The following is a 21,099-nucleotide window of genomic DNA, read 5'->3' as shown; positions in this document are numbered from 1 at the left end:
TTGAGTACCTGCAGTACTCTTAGTACAGGGAAATCATGTTTCCTGTTTCAAATACAGATACTCTGTTTTAAAAACTTTTTTCCAGAACACCAAACCAGTGTGATGATGTCCCTCTCATAACCGTGATGCAGAACTTAGTGCTCTGATTTGCCGAAAGAGTTGCACTTTCAGAGGTTAAGAAGTGTTTTGGGTTCTCCTGGTACAAAGTTATTTCAAATGATGCCCCATTCGGGTGTGGGTTTGTGTGATATAATAGACTCCATCCAGCCGTTCCAGGATACAATGTAGATAGCAGAACTAGCCTCACAACAAGGTTCACAGCTGTCTGCCTCATTTCCTATTAAGAGCAACTTCTCAGCTGATAGTCTGGCAGCTGAGAAGTATATAAGAAATCCTCATATAAAATGTCTCTGGCTGCATGGGGTGTGAGTACTAAATAACAGTTTACTGGCAAGAACACAAAGAGCTTTTCTATGTAAATGGGATGTAAAGTATACAGATAGAAGTATGGCTTTGGGCACAGCATTTTTTATTAAAATCATTTTGGTAAGCTGATCAACAATGCTACTTGAGGTTTTCATTATTGTCAACATCCTTGATCTCTGGCATGGTGTATCTGATCAAATACTTCGTATACACTGTGTCCTTGGGGCTGGTGTTCTTTTGTTTCATATCCTAAGTTAAATAGCATCTGGCTGTAATTATTTTCAGAATTATGGCTGCTTAATATGATTCCTCTTTCCATTAATAAAGGCTTCAATGAAGTTTTTATCCCTCAAATGTGTGTTGTACAGGGGGAACTTGTGATTCTGGAGAATCCCATGAAAATGATGTCGTACTTTATGCCAAGATTGAAGGCAGGAGGGAACACATACCTCTTGATACCCTGACCTATGCTGCTTACAAGGTAAATCATCTTAAACAAAATAGATGGATGGGATGGAAAGATCAATCTATTTGCAAGTCATCACAGCAATACTGTATGTTGAATGCCACAGGGACAGTCAAACATGGCCTGCCCAGGCATATAAATCATGTGCAGATCTTTGAGGGATAGCACGCCTTTGCACCACAGAGTCTGCAGTTATTGCTGATTATTCTATCCCTAAGCAGGACTGTGGTTTTGGCTAGTGCTGGGGTAACAATCAAATGGGCAAGAGGCACAAATCTTCATCTGTCAGCTGAAAACTTTAGTGATAATATCTCCTTACAAACAATTACTCCTGCCTCCACTCAAGCTCCTGCTAGCCACTTTTTGGTACTCAGGAGATATGTCTTGAGAAGGTCAGCCATGGTGGGATCAGTGGCTGGGGGGAGAGTGACTCAGAAATGCCTGGATGTCTTTGCCGTGCTTAGTGCAGGAAATATCACATTTTACACTTTTTCTTTCAATTTTAAATACAGTTTTATGTCTTTTCAGAGGGTCTGCAGTGATGTGGGCATGAACTCAGCCACAGGAAGTGGCTGCTGGCAGTGTGCCCAAGCAGAGTCTCCTCTGCTGCTAATGCACCTCCTTCCACCACATCCCAGTACCTTCAGGCAGGACAATAAGGACCTCAAGCTTTCTGTCAGAATCTGTCCTGTCTATAGCAAGAAAGCGCTTAGCCTGTGTCTGTCCTCAGTAATCCAGCCCTGAGGTGTCTTTATTCTGCTGATGTAAAAAAGACAGCAAAAATTTATATGTAATACATATACATATGTATTTATGCTAGGGATTGAACTGCAGTATGCTTATACAACGTGTGGGAAACTTGGTAGTAAACATGCAGCTGATTTCAAGCACAGGTCTGTGTGCATTTTCACTGCATTCAGAGAGCAAATGTTTACAGTAAGGTTCGGCCTGAGTTTGGTTGAGTCACTTGCATTGTTTCATTGTGCATGGCTTCCCTCCTTGCCTGCTTCTGTCTGAAAGACAGGGTAGAACTTCTTAAAACTAAGGAAACTGTAATTGTAAAATAATAAAAAATTAATTGGGGAACTTGGGGAGAGATAGGATCTGGAATTACACTGAATTCATTGTGAAGGGTTATTTTTTAAACAAGCAGTTTTAAAGCTGACATCCTCTTTTGACATAATAAAGTTCTAATTGCGTTACTTTAAGACAAAGGCTAAGCTTCGTAAAGCAGTGCTTTCATTTTTTTCAGCAATATCACATCCTCCCTACATATGCCTGTGAACTCACGCTGCTACTCCATTCTCACGTATTCAGACTAGGCATGTCATTATCCTGCTTTTGCTTCTGTGAGCTGAAAGGCTCCAGGACAAATACCATCTTCCATTACTAACAGCGCACTGACAAAACAAACCAGTGTTTTTCAGGACATAGAAGGTACAGCCTTTTCTGCAGTGTCTTTACATCCAAACTATCTGATCCCACCAAGGTGATAAGCAGCATTGGTATCCAGACTGTTAATAGCTATGCACATAATAAAAATGTTTTTATTTGCGATCTTCTGTGGGAAAAAGTGGCTAACAAAGTTAACAGAAGTAAAGCAGAAAGAAAATCATATATTTGGTTCATAACATTTGAAATTGCTTTTCCATTTTAAATAGTAACCTGTGACCTTTTTTACCAGTATTTGTTTTATTTAAGCCTAATTTAATTTCTTTTAAAGGTTCCATCTTTGGTTTCTGTTGTCATTAGTCCGGAGCTGCAGACTCCTGCAACTAGGTTTTGCCTGAAGCAGAAGAGTCACCAAGGTCACAACAGGAATGTCTGGGCTGTGGATTACTTCCACATCCTTCCAGTGCTCCCTTCCACGGTGACTCACATGATCCAGTTTTCCATCAATTTAGGTTGTGGAACTTATCAACCTGGTAACAGGTACAACTGACGAGATCTCTCCTTTGATTATCAGCTTTCTATTACATTTTGGTTTATAACATCTATATGAGTATTTGGAGTATTTGGACTTTTTTTTTTTCTCAGAAAGAAGGAGCCAATTAATAATGAAAAATTTAAGTTGTACAAAAGTTAATGTTTCTCCTGATCTCCAAAGGCCCAGATTTATATCTCTCATCTGCAATAAGGGGTCTATTAAATAGCTTTCCAGGTCAAACCTTGCTTTTCTTAGTCCATTATTCTGAAATACGCACATGATTTCAGAATGACTTTTACTTCAGTTTCTAATGGGGATGAGATTTACCTCGTAACACTGTGTAAAAGTATTAAAGGCAGTGGCAGAAATTTGCTTGCTGAGCCCTCAGAGGCTATTGATGCCACAAGCATATATAATTCTTGTAAGACTGGTAGTAAATGTTCTCCATCTTAATAACCATCAGTATGAGGACTTCACAGAACTCTTTTGCTGGCTTCACTTCATTAGGATATTAATTTTTTTCCATGGGGTTAAGGAAGAAGGCTACATATTTTGTAGAATCATAGACGTGTTGGTTGGAATCAGCTAGTGAAACCTGTTGTTGCAGCTGGGATTGTTACCACCATAAGTCAGGTCAGCTGTGGCTTTGCTTATCTATGACTCAAAAATCTCTATGGATGGGTATTGGGTGACCTGCTAAAATGAAGAAGTGTTTCCTAGCATCCAGTACAAAACTCTAAAGCCATGTCTTTATGGCCATTGCCCTTTCCACTGTACCTGCCAGTACTGAGGAGAGTTTGGCTCTGCCTCCCTTGTAAGTGCCCTCTGCCGCATCACAGGTTGCCATAGCTCACCCCTCCTCACCACAATGAGCAGGCCAGATCCTCAGCCCCTCCTAGCTCAGTGCTTGAGGCCACCGGCATCTTCATCATCCTCTGCTCTACCTCTCCAGTTTCTTAACATCCTTCTTCAAAAAGGGACACAAAACCAAACTGTCTACTGTCCTTTTTTACATACCTGTGAGACTGTGTATCCTGATATTTTATGAGGATTAAGTTACTTTATATTCTTCCGGAGTCAAGAGTTTAAAGTAAGAGACTGTAAATGCTTTCACATCTGTGTTCCAGGGCATCTACTTCCAACTGGAAAGAGCTGCATTAGCACTGACAGTCCTCGCTGCCATGCAGGGCAGCAGAATTCAGTGGGCAGCAAAAATCAAGGCATTGCACTTACATTTGATAGGAAGAGAAGGCAGCAACATTTTTCTACATGGAAAGTGAAAACTTTGCCTGTAAACACTCCTGGGCTGTAAACATGTTATATAAAGTCTATGTCTCAGTCTGTTATCTGATGAGAATTAGTATATATTTTGAAATATTAATATTCTTCCTTTGTGTAAACTATTTCTGAAGCAGAAGTGAGCTTCTTCATAACAAAAGAAGCACTAGGTCCCCATTATCTCTATTTGTATATCCGAAATACAGCGGCATTTCCCATCTCCTGGTCTACAGCATTATTCATAACACCTTCATTACTTCAGATGTGGGATACTCACACTGAATATATGCAGTAAATATGACCCTCCAAGGTATCAGTACAGTTGAATTGGAAATAAATTAGTCAAAACCTCCATAAACTGCTTTAATACATACTTACAATATCACAGTGGTGGAACATTTAAATAAAGTAATATTGTCAGCAAATTATAATGAAAATATAAAGTTATAATCCAATAATTTAATGTTAAGGTGATGAATTATTACTTTTATAATGTTCCACTGACATTACTTAAAATAAAACAGAATATTACAGACTAATTGTATGGAGGAAATCACAAGAGTATTTCAGTAGAATACTAAATCTGTAAAAAATCAAGCACTTTCTGTATTTCTTTTTCAAGGTCTTCAGAATGTGAGACATCTAAGGATTTCCTTATACTCCTAGATTGAAAACAATGGGGTATTTTAAATATGCTGTGAAACAGGGAAAGAAAAATACCTAGCAAAACCTTTTTGAAAATTGAACTTGTCAGTGGATTTTGGGGAAAATTTGGTTAATAACTTGTCATAGACTTAGTGGATTGTCTCATAAAGTTCTGAATTCTGTAATGTCTGCACAAGGATGGTTTGGCTTACTACTAGTCTATGAAACCAGAGAACAGCAGCCTTTTTTCAAACAAATCTGGTGTTTTCACATATAGTTATGTCACAGAATTCACAGAACATCACCACTGAGCACTGTAGGCTCTGTGAGGTGGGAGGAAGCCTCCAAAGACCACTATGGCTGAGCAACACAGAGGCTCCTACAGCTCCCAGGGGCTCTGTCTGCTACAGAGGCTGTTCTTCTGCAGGTACCCCCTCCTCTGCACTCCTCAGTGTGGGCTGGCCATTTTCACTGTTCCATAGTGCCTTTCTGATCTCCATTTAGGCATGATGGGTGGAGGAGGCAGATGACTGAGGAGCCCAGTGAAGTTAATATTTGTCAGCAGTGAAAGGGAAGAGCAGGCCAATGCATGAATAACCAGTAGTCTTTTACCACCTTCTGAAGAAGTAATGGTTAGCAGCTGGCAGTTATAAGTGTCCTGTGCTCACATCCTGCTGCTTAGCTCTGATTAATTCAAGTGTTCTCCTCATTATTTTTGAAACCATTGCTAGCTGAAATACAAGATTAACATCAGCCTGTTTAACAGTAGCAGCATAAAAATATTAGCTAGATGGTGGCCAAACATGGACCAGGTGTTCAGACAATCCTCAACGGTTTTGATCACTCAGATTTGTTTCATATTTGCATTTTCAGGATTTTTTTAATGCAAAATCTGCTTCAAATTATTTCGTGTCTCAGCATCAGTTATTAGGAATAGCAGATTGATGTTTTCTCAGTGTTGGTTTTTCTACATTCATAACTATGCCAGATATCTGAGGCTCATGGTAACTTTCTACTTTCCTTCCTTCATTGTGTTATCAGCGTCAGCTTGGAGTTTTCAACCAACCATGGTCGCTCTTGGTCCCTGCTCCACACCGAGTGTTTGCCTGAGATATGTGCTGGACCTCACCTCCCCCACAGCACAGTCTACACCTCTGAAAATTACAGCGGGTGAGAGTGCTCTCTACAAAGCTGAGATGCAAGATTAGAGAAGTGAATTATAGGTGACAGGCGAAAGCAGCAAAGCACACAACCTCATGTCATCTTTCATTTTTTACTAGCTGAGGACAGCAAGGAAGGAGTGTTCTGGTCTCCCTGGCTGCCCACTAATGAAATTTGAAATATATGGGGCTGCTTCAGTGGTGTAATATTTTTTTCTGATGCTAAAGACAAATTACAAAAAAAACCCCAACAAACCAAACCAAACAACTGTGGGCAGCATGCTGGTAATTGCCAGCAAAGTTAGACCTTGTCAAAGCCACAGAAGTTTTCTTCTCAGTCAGAGGAGCCATCAGTCAAAGCCATATTTATATCCTCAGACATGTTCACTCACTTCGAATATTAATATTGAGTTAGTGAAGCACTTTCTCTCTGCTTCTGCAGATAGAAGTGGTTGTTAGTGTCACAAACTTATATGAACCCTTCTCTATTAAGTCTCTTCAGTACTGTTTTGACCATAAAAAGAACTGTGACATCTTATTGTGTAGCATAAGTCCCATGACTGTATACTTCTGCATCCCAACTTCCACAGAAACTTCAGGGCAGCGGGTATAACTAAGAAAGCAGCATTGCTATGACCTAGTGATGTCCCATTTCTGTATCACTTTAATAGGAGCCATTATCCCTGGTGTGTGTAGGAAGTGTAGCGCCTGTGGATGATGGCCCAGGGAATGATGGCCCAGGCCACAGCAGGCCAAATCCTCATCTCACCCCCAGGGGTTCTCATCTAATACAGAGCTCAGTCACACTGAAAAGTTTAATTCAGTATGCAATTTAGGAGATATCCATTGTGACAGAGAAGTCACTATAGTGAAGCAAGTCAGGGTCTTTTCTGACTTCATGCACTCATATGGGGAAAAAAATGGCTGGGTTTTATAATAATTGTCATCCATATATTGTATTAAAATATCATCAGCCATGTTTCTTTTTTATTTGTATTTCCTAAAGATTCTGTAACTTCATTGCTTCATTTGAGCAGATTTTAGAATTAAAAATTCTAACAAAGCTTTCAGTATAAGTAAACATATCTGCAAAACATACAGTTGCTTTATGACTGTAAGTGTAAAATGCTAATATTTATGTTATATGTATTTCAGGTGGAACCGTATAACTATTCCTCTTCCTAATGCTGCATTAACAAGTGACACCAGGATTCGATGGAGACAAACAGGACCAATCCTTGGAAATATGTGGGCAGTTGATAATAGTTAGTATTCTTATCCATGATCATGAAACATCAGAAGAATACATTATTATATGCTGCTCCAAGGAAATGCATTTTTCCACAATCACAAATCAAAGGATTTTTATTTTGTTAAATTCCTTTTCTTCTTATCTACACTTGGTAACAGGCGTGTTTTGAAGCTAGAGGGGAATTCTGCCATTTGAAAACACAACAGTTTAGCAGATTACCCTTCTTTTCTTTTCTTTTCTTTTCTTTTCTTTTCTTTTCTTTTCTTTTCTTTTCTTTTCTTTTCTTTTCTTTTCTTTTCTTTTCTTTTCTTTTCTTTTCTTTTCTTTTCTTTTCTTTTCTTTTCTTTTCTTTTCTTTTCTTTTCTTTTAATCGAATGCTTTCCAGGAAAATATGTTGTTGGCAAAGGCTTAATATAACGTTTCCTCAGACTGCTTATTCCTAATTACGTAAGTAGGTACTACACTATTAAGGATATGTGGTGCACCAGACAAAGCAACAGTTACAGCATCTGGGGCATATTTTTCCTTCTGGACATAGAGGGCCTCTATAAAACAATGCTACTACAAAAACACTGACATAACTTTTACATTGTTTACAGGCACTCCAGGGGAAAGTACCATCTGTTTCAGGGAACTGTTCTTTTAGGAAAAGGGATGTAGTGCCAACTGCAGAGGATAACTGGGGCCAGTCTTAAAAGTAAATACATCACAAAAAAAAAGCTACTTAGGAACACAGCACAAAAGAGACACAATGTATGAAACATGGAATGAAACATGATAGAAAATGCTAACAAACAGGTTCAAACAGGGGAAGTTTAGATTGACTATAAAGTAGTTCTTTATTGTAAGGGTGGTGAGGCACTGGAATGGGTTGCACAAGGAAGTTGTGAATGCTCCATCCCTGGTGGTGTTCAAGGCCAGGTTGGACAGAGCTTTGAGTGACATGGTCTAGTGTGAGGTGTCCCTGCCTGTGGCAGGGGGTTGGAACCTGATGATCTTAAGGTCCTTTCCAACCCTAACTATTCTATGATTCTATGAGAAGGTGCAAATTTTTTAGCTTGCTCATTAGCCTGAAATGATTTGGGATGAAGTAAACTACATCCAGAATTTGTTTTGCTAAATGTGTGAAGTATGTAATGTAAAGATTTACCATGGTATACAATAGCCCATGAAATTCTGTAGTGATTCCCAAATATGGAGACTGGGAATGGTAAATAGTTACGTTTTGCAAAGTTCTTAAAATAGATTAATACCTGTTTTTGAAAATAAAAACCTTGAAGCTGATAAGGTAATATCTCAAAAATTATTCTCTTAATTATATTAATGAGCAGTAGCATCATCTTAACATTGTGGATAGAGTATTCATGCTTGTCTTTAGAGGTGATAATACATATCAAAAAGAAAGTAAAATGAAGGGAAAACTAATGTATATAAACATAAGAAGATGTCTGTAAATCTGCAAAGATGATTTGCTACCTAACAAAATGCAAACCTGTGTAGGACACGTGTGTTGGAGACACTTTTTGGAGACGCTCATAGATGTCCACAGAAACAAGAGCAAGATGAAATCAACCCAAGAATCTAAATTCTTTACAACAAAACAAAACAGGATTTTGAAAATCAATGAACAATTCCTATATCTGCACTACCTTTGCTTGTAGAACAAAACAGAATTCCATCATTCTGCATGCTGCAGGATTTTTACCAACCATCTCTCTAAAAAGTGCCTGCTCTGAAATTTGTTTGAGATGCAGAACCATGATATAGGAATCAAGTGTCAAAGATGATCCTGTTTCTAAGTTTTGCAGGCTTCTTTTGTTAGAAACTAGTGAAACTGAAGCTTTACACTGTGTTATAGGGAGACTTCCAAATATTGGCAAGCTACTCAAATTCTTGAAAAGAGGAAAATTTTCAAGGATTCAGCACTCTGACTTTTAGCTTCACAACTGTTTCTTATGTGAATTAAGTTTTAAATGAAATCTGGAAGCTGGCCATCTTTTAGAAACACTGGAAACCTGCCAATTTCCATGAAGCTTTTTTCATTTTGAATGACATCATTACATCTTTAACCCTTCTACTTTTACCACCCCCTCAAAAAGACCTCTAAAGACACAAGTAAATCAAACAGAACAGAATTTTTGCACTCTGAGAAGTGAGAAAATCTAGAAATCGCATGAAATCTGATGGAGACTTAGTTACAGGGAGTAGCTAACGGGAATTTCGTGTGCATCTGCCAGGGTGTATTGACACACTGCTATGATGGGCAGCATCATAAAACGAAGAGAGGAAATAAGTACTGCTTATTATAGATAATCTCATATTGGTGGCTGTTTGGATGACATTCCAAAAGCCACAGAGCAAATGGATAACTCCAAGTAATCAGCATTATTTAACAGAAAAGATGACACTATTCATGGTTGAGGCCTGTTTATTATGTTGTATGGACAGAACATTGCTAGCAAGTTATCACTTTGGGCTACACCCAGATTAACGTATTTGGTCTATACCAAGATTAATGTTTCTTTATAGCAGTGCAAGTAGATGTAGATTATATTGAGGTTTGCTTATCTTCCTGTCCTTAATATTTTTCACAAAGTATCAAGGCAGTTGGTTAGGAGTCATTGGAGGAAGATGGAGTAAAAGAGTAAAACAAGTCTGGAGTATTTTTGAGCACATAAAATTTGGAATTTTATTCCATTTGAAAGAATCAGTGAAAGTGTTTGTTATTTAGTTGTTACTTAAAGCATATCAGGGGCAGTTTTAATTCCAGGAAGTCCAGTGAGGTTGGCTTAGATCTCTGAAATAAGATGAGGAAAAGGAAAGGCAAGAAAATGGTTAATGCATAGCAAATCATCTGATCTCATTCACAGTCTTAGAAAAATCAGGTACATTGATTGAAACATCACTAGTGTCTCATACCACAGATAGGTATTACCCATTAAATAATAAATTATCCCTGGCTATCCTTGACACGGTCAAATGCATTTTATCCTTTTGTAGACCTCTTCCAGCTAGTGTGATTAAGATAAATATGATATCCGTACAAACAGATCTGTGATCTTGTATTCATTATATTCTGTTTATCACATAACATAACCCTTCATTTAACTGATTTCTTTTCTCTGCAGTTTATATTGGTCCATCTTGCCTCAAATTCTGCTCAGGGCGAGGACAGTGTACTAGAAATGGCTGCAAGTAAGAGTTATAATTCAGTACTTGTATTTAATTTCTGTCACATTATTCACTTGATGATCTGAAAGTTGAAGTGATTTTCATTTCATTCCTTGCTTTTTGAGATGACTAGATGTAAAACTAGGCTAGCCCCCAAAATGCATAAAGCTCATTGGAGAGCTACAGATCAATCTTTTTAAACAGTAGCATAATTAATTTTCTTTAAATAATTTTCTTTTGGGAGAGAGTCTAACTTCCAATTCACCTTAAAATGTGCTCCATAGCACACTGAAATGTCAGTGATCCATGTTTTATACTGGTTTTAGAGGTGATTTGGCACTATATGATTTTAATATTAAATTATGGGAAAGAATCACAATTTTTATAGTTCTAATGTTCCATAACCTGACAGAACTCAAGGACAGAAAGTCAACACTACACTTTTTTTTGGGAAGTCTGGCTTGTTAAAAGTAGAGTTACTTACTCAAAACTAGTAAGCACATTCAAAGTACTGGTGCAACTATTTTTGGGTATTAATAAGAGCATGACACAAGGGGAATGCTGTTCTGTTACTCAGTTCCTTGTAATCACATCTGACATGCTACAGATAAAAGCAAATTAAGCATTTTACACGTGAACAGCTGTAAATTATGTCAGGAATATTCTTGTTCCAAAACTGAAAACAAATATTTCTGTGTTGTGTGTTATGTGTAGATTGGTGGGGTGTTCATAACTAGGTTTTTTTTTTTAGATTGGAAAAGTAAGTACTATCTAAAAGAAAGTCATTGGCTATACAATACCTAACTACAGTCTAAAGAGGCTCTTGGTCATTATATTTGAGAGAGATGTTTTAGGCATCTTCAGTTCATGGGCAAGTGCAGCCACTGTGTTGTTTGCCAACAGGCTGGTTAACCACAGGAGAAGATGGGTCATTAACTCCAATCTTCCTCACCCTCAGGTGCGACCCCGGCTTTTCAGGGCCAGCATGTGAGATGGCATCACAGACCTTCCCCATGTTCATCTCAGAGAGCTTTGCCAGCTCCCGCCTCTCCTCCTACCACAGCTTTTACTCCATCCGAGGGGCCGAGGTCAGCTTCGGCTGTGGGGTCCTGGCCAGTGGCAAGGCCCTGGTCTTCAACAAGGATGGGAGGCGCCAGCTCATCACCTCCTTCCTTGACAGCTCCCAGTCCAGGTGAGAGGGAAAGAGCAGTGCTGTGAGGCAAACAGATTTGGGAACCCCTCCCCTTCCAGCTACGACCTTGTGTACTGTTGAGCCAATTGTATTTGCAGGAAGAAAAGTTTTTTAAATACTCCTAGTTCTGTATTTCAGTGGTGATTTCATAGCCTTGCCTTTTGTCTTCCTGCTCTGTAAACAACAAAGCCCAAAACAGACTGGAGGGAAGTTATTGTACAGCTCGGATGGAAAATATGAAATGTTAATATCAAACCTGAGTGTCAAAGCCAAGTGCTAATTAATTATTTATAAGGTTGTGTTTATTTGACAGCTTGTGGCAGCTGATTAGATCCATTCACTATCTCTCCCTCCCCTTCAGTGCCTAATAAATAATTAAATGCTGTAATGATTGGCATTTTTTAACTATATGTGCCACACTGCATTACTTGACAGTAAAAACAAATTGCACGTACGAAACCCCATAACTAATATTTATCAAAATTTGTCTAGATTGAGAAGATCTGAAAACAATTTGGTTAGGGAAACAACAAACCAAAACACTATGCAAATGGTACCCTATAAATATATGTGTAATTCCGATCCAGGTTCCTGCAGTTCACACTACGCCTGGGCAGCAAGTCAGTGCTGAGTACCTGCAAAGCGCCTGACCAGCCTGGGGAAGGAGTGCTGCTGCACTACTCCTATGACAATGGAATTACCTGGAAACTCCTGGAACACTATTCTTACCTCAACTACCACGAGCCAAGGTATATGCATAAATATTATGAGGAGTGTTATCTACATGCAGTTAATGCTGGTAGTGGTAGTCACTACAATGTGGAAAGTAAGTACATCTGACCACATGGTGCAGGAGCGAGTAAGGAACTTTTAAGGAACACTGAACGTTACCGCTTTTCCTTAAAAATTCTCAGATGTTCTGGGCATTTCCCATTTTTGCCTGCTTCTGTAAAAATGAAATCATGGATTTAACAGCATTCGAGTCACAAGTGATGTGATGTAACAAGCTGAGGCAGTGCAGGATGAGGGATAGAAATGTCCTTGTGGGAAACAGGGACATGTCTCTTCCTATGGAAGCAGCCACTTTTAAAGAAAAATTAGCATAAATTATTTGTAGCTTTGAAGCCATAGATAGATACCTTTACTACACCATCCTCTGGGATTAGGAGTTTGCAGGCACTGCAGGACAGCAGAGACAATATCTGACTGTGAGGATCTCTCCAGGTAGGCAGGGAAATTGAACCTGCTCCCATTAGGAAGGGCATTACATGACTGTGCCTGTGGGTTGGACTCAGTGCCCTGGAGGACCTGCTGGTGACTGTGCCTGGGAATTGCACAAATAGCAAGGCAGCTGAATCAAGAGCTGATCTTACCCAGCAGCACCTATGTTTGGCATCAGATTAGAGAGAAATGTATCTGATGTATTTAGAGAAGAAGGTATTCTTTACTGTAACATTTATGAGACCATCCACCAATTTTACTAAAGCAGTGTAAAACTGGGAGTCCCCATGAGCATACCTGTACCACAAGCCCTGAACAGCCTGGGCTGGCTAACTCCACTGGCTCAAACCCACTCAAACCTGGAAGCATCCACCTTTTATAGGGTGCTGCAGCAGAGCTAATAAATCCCAGTGAAAGGAGATGCTCTGTAAAGGGGCACATGAGAGGCAGAGCCAACAGTGGTGTTGTGGGTCCCATCCCAGCAGGTCAGTTCCTGCCCTAGAGCTGTTTTGCCCTGGGTATTGCCCTGAACCTTCTTCTCTACCCCTCCACCCAGCTCTAGGATAAGGCCTGAGTTAGCCCTAGGGGTTCTGCTATATAGCTTGCAAGTCACTTGAATGACATGTAACTTTCGTTATTTATATTTAGTGAGCTCAGATCGGCATATTTAAAAAAGTAAATATTACATTTCCTCATCTTGTTAATAACTCAGTACAGAATTACAATATGCAAAATGTGATCAAGAATCTCCTTAATGAAGAAAAATGAAGAACATTTAATGAAGAAATCTTTTCTAATGGAAAAAAAAACCTTGAAATAGTAAATCTATTTCCCAGGAGCTATAAGAAATACCTAAAAATCTGAGAAAAATGACCATATTTGGTAGAAGTATACTGCATGTAGACTTTAATTTCTGAAGTTTTAAATGTTTCCAAAGGAATGATCCTATGAACTTGCACAGTCATAAACCTTCTTCAAGATTTCCTTTCCAGTCCTTTATTATAGTCACATATATATTTTATATGGCCCTGTTTCTAATTCTTGGTTTCAAGATTACAGCTGTAAGAATTATATTTCCCTAAAGGTTTTTAATATATAGCACTATGAAATTTTTATAACAAAAAGGAAAATACACATTTTGGTGACTGATTTTAATGACGTTTGAGATATAAATGTAGTAAATTATATTGATGCCAGAGACTTCTTTTGCTTTTTGAGATTAAGTATGAAGCAGTTTCTGTTGTTCTGACTCAGCACAATGTACATAGGTTAGAAAGGTTTTGCCATGGGGTATGTATAGCCCACTCTGGGTAGACAGAAAAATGACAGACACACAAACCTGAAGATAATGCTGGCAATAATTATGATGAAAACATGAAGAAAGCTTCACCTTTTCATATTATGATGTCTGAAAATATCAGCAGTTTTGGTAACATAGATGGACTGCCACAAAGTTTGGCAATCAATCTGTATCAAGAAATCTAATTAATCTTCAGTCATACAAAAAATAATTACACATTTAATGTTCTGCTGAAAAGCTGCATTTAATCTGCTAACATTTGACAGCTGCATTTTTCTTCTGAGCAGAACAGCGGTGGCTTTTCAATATTAGGTATGCGCATAGCTTGAAAGAATGAGATCAGAGCAAAGGTCTCCCAGCTGGTTTTTAAGAAATCTAATGGTAGCTGATAATGTTAGTAGGAACACTTTTCTTCTCTGCAACAGAAAAGTCATTAGCAAGAATCCCCCTCCCTCTCCATCTATCTCCAACAAATCAAAGCCAGACAGGAGAAGCTGTTATAACTGGAGATGTAGTCGGGTTCTGCATACTAACATATGTGCCATATACGCTGGTTTACACCAACATTTTTAAATTGTGTTTGCTTAATCCCCTGGGATTAGAAACGTATTTTAACATGTGCTAAATATTTTAACATCCGATAGGTGTGTCAGTGGTGTGTGTCATGATTTAGGATTTTCTGTAAACTCCTGCCAGTGAGAATTAGTGTCCGTGTGGGTGAGCTTATGAGAATTGAGAGTGAAAGGGAAGATGCAGACATCAGAGACAGCCACCAGCAGAGAAATATGCCTAGGATTATAACAGAGCATTAGCTCACACAAGTGGCAAGTGCTTCACGGTGTACACTAGATTCAGTGCTCCTCCTAGCCCGGCTTTCCTCAGGTTCACCCTACTGAACCATCAGAGTCAAAATCCCTCAATTCCTTTTAGCATCCGTAGCAATTTAGTGTCATTCATGCCTTAAAAAAATAACTGAAAAAGCCATAGAGTTGCTATTTATTAGGGAATCCTTGGTAAAAACGAAAGTCTGTGTAGTTTATTAACATGCTAGAAAGCAATGGGGCTTGGTTTTTCTCTTAAAAGGGTATGAAGTGGTTCAAGCATATTTATTTGAATGGTAAAAGAAATGTATCTGCCATACATAAAGTGTGTGCACTGCTGGTCTCTTGCCACAAGGACACAGCAGCCATTACCTCTGGCTGTCCCTCAACGCTGCTCTCTCCAACCTACAACTGTCAGAAAGCAACTCTTAGAAATGCCAGCCAGGAGGTTTTGAGCGCTTCCCATCTGTTTAGCCAAGCCGTTCGAAATTTTCATTGCTAATTCATTAACGTCATCTTCTTTAAAATCAATGTGACATTAAACAACACTATTATAAATGTACTTTTTAAAAGGACAGTTTAGCAAGTCATTTTTAAGACTGGTTTTGCACTAAGAGCACCGTAGGCCCAAGACTGCTTCATATGTACAGAACAAAACATTACAAGAGGCAACTTTCCAAATCTGGAAAAAACTTGGTGCTAATGAATAAAATGTTTCCACTTTACCTGATTTGTCATTTTATTCACATTTCCCCTAAGAGAGAAATAAAAATGTCAGCTACATGATGAGCTTGCTTAAAAATCCTTTTGCCAGCAAGTAATTGTACACCAATGGAGACAAACGTCTCTGTTGCCAGTCTGTTTCACAGCTTACATGCCTAGTGTGGGGCACCATGGCCCTGGTGATTTATGGAGCTTTCAAGAAGGTGTTGTTGCTGTGGCAATTAATGCATGCTCCCTGCTGCTGTGTGCAATAATTGCTCCTGGAAATTAGATATTACTCTTAATTTTCTTTGCAGTTTGTCAATTATAGGTTCGTTGACATAGCTGCCATGACAAATCAGGTGACCCTGCATACCAGGAGAAGCCCCTGGACTCACCTCCAGTTGCATCTCTATGCAACTACAGGATAAAAAAAAGACTGCACACAATTACTCTGACAAGATGAGTCTTTTCCACTTGAATGCGGTGCTTTGCAGGGATGGGATCTTCTAGGACAACAGAAACACAGGCATGGCATCAGTACTGTGCAGAAATAAAGACAGATGTTAAGAAGATGCATGTCTTCAGATCAGGATAAAATCCATAGAGTCTGCGAAGATGGAGCTGGAATTTTAGGTCCTTGTCAGCTGAACATCCCTTTGCCAGTCTAATCCCCTGAGCTTCAAATGGAGGGCATTCAGGTTTCTCCTGGGAAGGAAGAGCACCTTTAAATTTACAGATAGCTCCACAGTAGCAGCAAAATTTACAGATGTGGTGGAAACTCTTTTTGTGCCTTTTGCACACAGCTGTCTTTCAATACATTGACTACCAAGAGAACTAATGATTCCCCTGTCACCGATAGAAGCTATACCAGTTGTGGGATGAATTTCACCCTTGATTTTTAGAGTCAGTTAGAAAAAAATAACCATAAATTACATCCCCATGGGATTATTACAAACAGACAAACTTAAAGCAGTAACTTTGTTTTGTTTTCCAGAATAATTTCAGTGGAGCTTCCTGAAGATGCCAGACAGACTGGGATTCAGTTCAGATGGTGGCAACCATATCACTCTTCCCAAGGTGAAGATGTGTGGGCTATTGATGAAATCATCATGACCTCTGTGCTTTTCAATAGCATCAGTCTGGATTTCACCAACCTAGTTGAAGTCACACAGTCTCTGGGATTCTACCTGGGAAATGTCCAGCCTTACTGCGGACACGACTGGACTCTTTGGTGAGAAACACATGTTCATTTGCATTCTACTTCCATTTTCTTAATCTATTCATCCTGCTAAGAGCCAAGTGATTTCTGCAAATGAGTCTTTCTGGCATCTATTCAGAGTAATTGTGTCTCATCTTCACATTATGGACAAAAATACTGTTGTTAATCTAATTGTAATTATCAGTAAGTTTATACACCCCATTGCACAAATTTATGTTTGATGGGAACCTTGAATGTAGCATTCTTTACCCACAAAATAATTAAATATCCTATTAGAAACAATTTATAAAACTTTAATAACCTTCAGTTAAAATCCTGTCAGGTTAATATGGGTATGCAGGTTAAGACACAATCTGTTAAGTGCAGACTCTTATTATTTTGTAAGTCATGTTCAGATCTGTTTACATGGCCATTAGATTGCAATCCAAAAAGGAAAGGCAGCAGAATGTTGGTGGAACATTAGTCATTTGTAGTTATTTTGACTGGTATTATATCCATTTAGTCATTTTCACTGTGATCAGCATTATGACATAGTGCAATTATGCCTAAAATGTGCTATGTATTTAGAAACAAAGACAAGAAAGTATCACCTGCCCCAAAGCAAAAAAAGGCAAGAAAAGAAGAAGAAGTGAATAAGAAGAAAAAGACAATTCTGTCAGGATTGTGTAAAAATAAGCTTCTTCAGTAAAACATTAACATGCCTCACAAAACTTAAATTCTGGAATGCATAAGTGTGACATTTGGAATTAATACAAGGGAAGCTCGATTTAATCTCTATGTTTTGATTAAAACCAAATAACAGTTTCATGCTAGTCTGATCAACGTATAAACCCACTATGGCTTTAATTGGCACAGATATATTTATATGGAGAAAGTACAATCACAGTAATTATAGAAATCCTCGAGGAAATAAAAATAATTTTAGCATCCCCACGGACACTCTGAGAAGCACTGTTGGAATTTTATTAAAAAGAATCTCTGAGCAACCTGATTTGACTTTCTGATCATCTGTTAAACTAAAAGGAGTTGGCTTAGCAGTAGGAACAACACCAAACATGTTCTAGTGGTGATAATGAGGCAGTAGAAGCACCATTAACCACTTTAATAAGGACAAGGAAGGTACTTGCTGCTCATTAAAATTAAAGAACATGCTAGAGCTCAAACTGTTTGCATCTTCTTCATCAAAGAGTTGGAATGAAAGCCCCTTAATGACATTGTTTTCACTCTGTTCTTTTAAGACCAGTTTGTCATGGGGAGGGTGGTTATTTAAGATAGCAGAAGTTTCCCTGTTTTCCTCCTATTACTCTAAATCAGAATCAAAATAAATTGCAACTAAATTCTCCATCACATATATTGGCTAGGATACTTACTGCTCAGTCATAGCGGGAATGTTGAACTTTCCATACATTGAATAAAGAATCAAAGCTTTTGCAGTATTGTTTGGAATCATAGAATGGTTTGGGTTGGAAAGGACCTTAAGATCATACAGTTCCAACCCCTCTGCCATGGGCAGGGACACCTTGCCCTAGACCATGTTGCTCAAGGCTCTGTCCAACCTGGCCTTGAATACTGCCAGGGATAGAGCAGTTCCATACTGTTTATGTATCAGTATTTTTCATTATCACTGGAAGACATGAACTCTATCCTTCACTGACCTTATTTCTCTCAAGGGAAATTCTTAAACTTACACAAGGTCTGTACAAATGACTGCTAGTTAAATTAATTATTGTTGGCTTTTCCCAGCTGTGAGTCCATTTGGTTCTCATTTTCTAACTCATGACTTTCTATGAGCGGAGTTTGCAGTAGCACTGACACCATCCTCTTGAGAAAAGCCTCACAACTGCTTTTTCATTAGTAGGACTATTGGAAATACCTATAAATCATTTTACAAGGTGTCATCCCTAGGCCCATTTTCACTGAAATGCCTGCTAATTGCCTATAAAGCCTCCGTTTCTGCCTCAAAGTCTGTAAATCTGAAATATTTACCCTTGAAATGGAGGAAAACTGAGGAGGGGGATTTTTATTTTTGTTGAAGAGGGAGATAGTTCTTTTCGATATCTAGCCTCATTTAGAAAGAAGGGGTTTGTTGATATACATATGTTTCCAGCAAAGGTGATTTTTGAGTATTTTATAATGGTCTATACCTAGAACAGGCACTTTATTTGATTGTAATTGTCAACATTTGTTTTCAAATTGGTTCTTAGACTTTATTATAGCGAGTGCATTGAGTATAGAGAAAAGGCTCCAGACCATTTTTAAATTTAAGTGTACGTTAATTCATCACTTCTCCAAAATGCTCATACACAATCAGGGTTTTGACCCAAATGGCTCTTGAGTGTTACAATTTACAGCCACTTGCTGAAATGCATTTAAGAATTTGCAAGAATGCTATAAATTTTTCTTTTTCTTCTTTCTTTTTTATTTTTTGTTTTTATTTTTTTTGTTATTCATCTGGACACAAATAAAATAGCATTATATAAATAAAACATCTTCAGTCAGATTACTACATTATTATTTAAGTCAATGTAATGGACAAGAGAGTGTCTCACTGTTTCTGGAGCAGCCTGGGAAAAGACTGTAAATCTGGCTCATAACAAAGTATCTTTATGGAGCAATGTAACACAATTGCCCTAAATCAGCTTGATAGTTTACCTGTGTTTATAAAAATGTATTTTCTTTTAGATGATCACTCTGTAACATGCAGAAAGTTTCTTTCAGGTAATCGACTTAATTAAAATATAATAATACATTTAGGAATCATTTAGCAACGTAGGTATCATATATCGTTAAAAGGCATAAATATTTCCTGCCTTTGATGGAAGCAAAGCTGGGACTGGCATGAGCATTTGGCCATCAATATTTTCGGTCAATGCAGCTATACAAAACCAGCATCCATGTGGCTTTTCAGTATTCCTGAAAGTACTGGCCTTGAAAACATGGTAATTCTGGGCATCCCAGAGCAGTTTGGGGCAGTGCAGGTTGGCTGACATTGGCTGTGATATCATTCCCAGAAGTACCAATTAGTTGGCAGTGCTTGGAGGGAGAGCGATTGTTCTGAGGGCACCTGTGGGTATTGTGTTCCTGAGACTCCACAGGTCTAATTATTTATGTGCTAGAAACAAACAGCTACATATTTATACAAAAATGTAGCCTCTGCATTTTCATTTCTGATTTTTTTTAATTAATTATTCTTACACCAGGGACATTACTCCCCTTTTACAAAATCCAGAAACTTACTCCAGCTACGTGACTCCCAGAACAAAGAAAACATTTAGTATTCCAGGAGAAGAGCATACACCTAACCACACACACAGACAGGAAAGCTGGAGAGCAAAGAAGTAGCAAGTAATATGGAGCCCCCACCTTTAATGCTACCGTTGTTCAGCTGGAGGTAATTTGTGGACGATAAAGGACTTTGTGAACCCATAATGTGATTTCCTCCTCTTAAAAAAGCTTCTTACAGAGCATCATAAATTATCTTCACCTCATCACTAGCTTCCTTTTTCACATTTCTTTACTATCCTTTCCATAGAGCTGTTTTAATTTTAAACCAATGTTTACTTAGTGTATTGTGTACGATATCCAGTGGCTAATTTACGAAATGAAAATGAATACTAAACTTAGAAGTGTTTTAATCATGACCTGAATGCCACCAGTAAAAAAGATTGCATTTTAAGATTTTTTTTTTTCCAGTTTTAAACCAGTAACATTAAATAGAGGGATTTTTTTTTTGTGGAGACAAAGATAAAATGAAACATTTAATTCTTTGCACCTATGCTGAGTACCTGTCCTTCACTTGTCTTCTATCACTTTGGGGAAGACAGGTTATAGGCAGATGCTTCATCAGACTGTTTGGTTTCAACTCCTTTATTCTTTTCAGATGAGCTTTAGGTAACTGTGATGTGTTGTGCCCATGTGCAATGTCAAATCATTTTCCAAAGCATCCCTACATATAACTTTCTGCTGATGACACTGCACACAGCTGACTGATACCTGAAGAGCCTGGTTGTACTGGCACAGATTTCCCAAGAGGGCTGCTGTAAAACTTTGATTTCCCACATCAGCCATGAAATTTCAAACTGCATTGTAGAAATTAAAACTATGTGAGACCAAGTCAGCTTTAACATTTAAGTTTACAGGGTTTTGTCATTTCGAAAACTACTAGATAAAGTTTGGAAGAAAAATAAATTCAGGCATTATCCAAACCAATTATTCTGAGGTGCAGTCAGTTCTAACAACAAAGCCACAAACCATAGGTTGCCACCTGGACTACCAATGTGTCCACATTATATCCTCTACCCAACTTAAAATTATCC

The 21,099-nt window shown here is 38.4% G+C and overlaps 1 protein-coding gene across 1 annotated transcript in view; it reads left to right on the top strand.

The window, feature by feature from the left end:
* Positions 1–21,099, top strand: part of RELN (reelin) — a 282,373-nt gene that overhangs the window by 174,274 nt on the left and 87,000 nt on the right. Inside the window, exons 13-20 of the mRNA XM_062632047.1 lie at positions 795–907; positions 2,616–2,824; positions 5,784–5,912; positions 7,058–7,167; positions 10,283–10,349; positions 11,284–11,517; positions 12,105–12,266; positions 16,559–16,795. Coding sequence (XP_062488031.1) covers positions 795–907; positions 2,616–2,824; positions 5,784–5,912; positions 7,058–7,167; positions 10,283–10,349; positions 11,284–11,517; positions 12,105–12,266; positions 16,559–16,795 — 1,261 coding nt within the window. The remainder of the gene's footprint in view (positions 1–794; positions 908–2,615; positions 2,825–5,783; positions 5,913–7,057; positions 7,168–10,282; positions 10,350–11,283; positions 11,518–12,104; positions 12,267–16,558; positions 16,796–21,099) is intronic.

The sequence above is a fragment of the Pezoporus occidentalis genome, unplaced genomic scaffold (assembly GCF_034315485.1).
Source record: "Pezoporus occidentalis ecotype Australia unplaced genomic scaffold, CSIRO_AGI_Poc_V1 ctg38, whole genome shotgun sequence".
NCBI classification, from domain to species: domain Eukaryota; kingdom Metazoa; phylum Chordata; class Aves; order Psittaciformes; family Psittacidae; genus Pezoporus; species Pezoporus occidentalis.
Note: the sequence above shows the minus strand (reverse complement) of the source record. Positions and strands in the feature narration are given on the sequence as shown.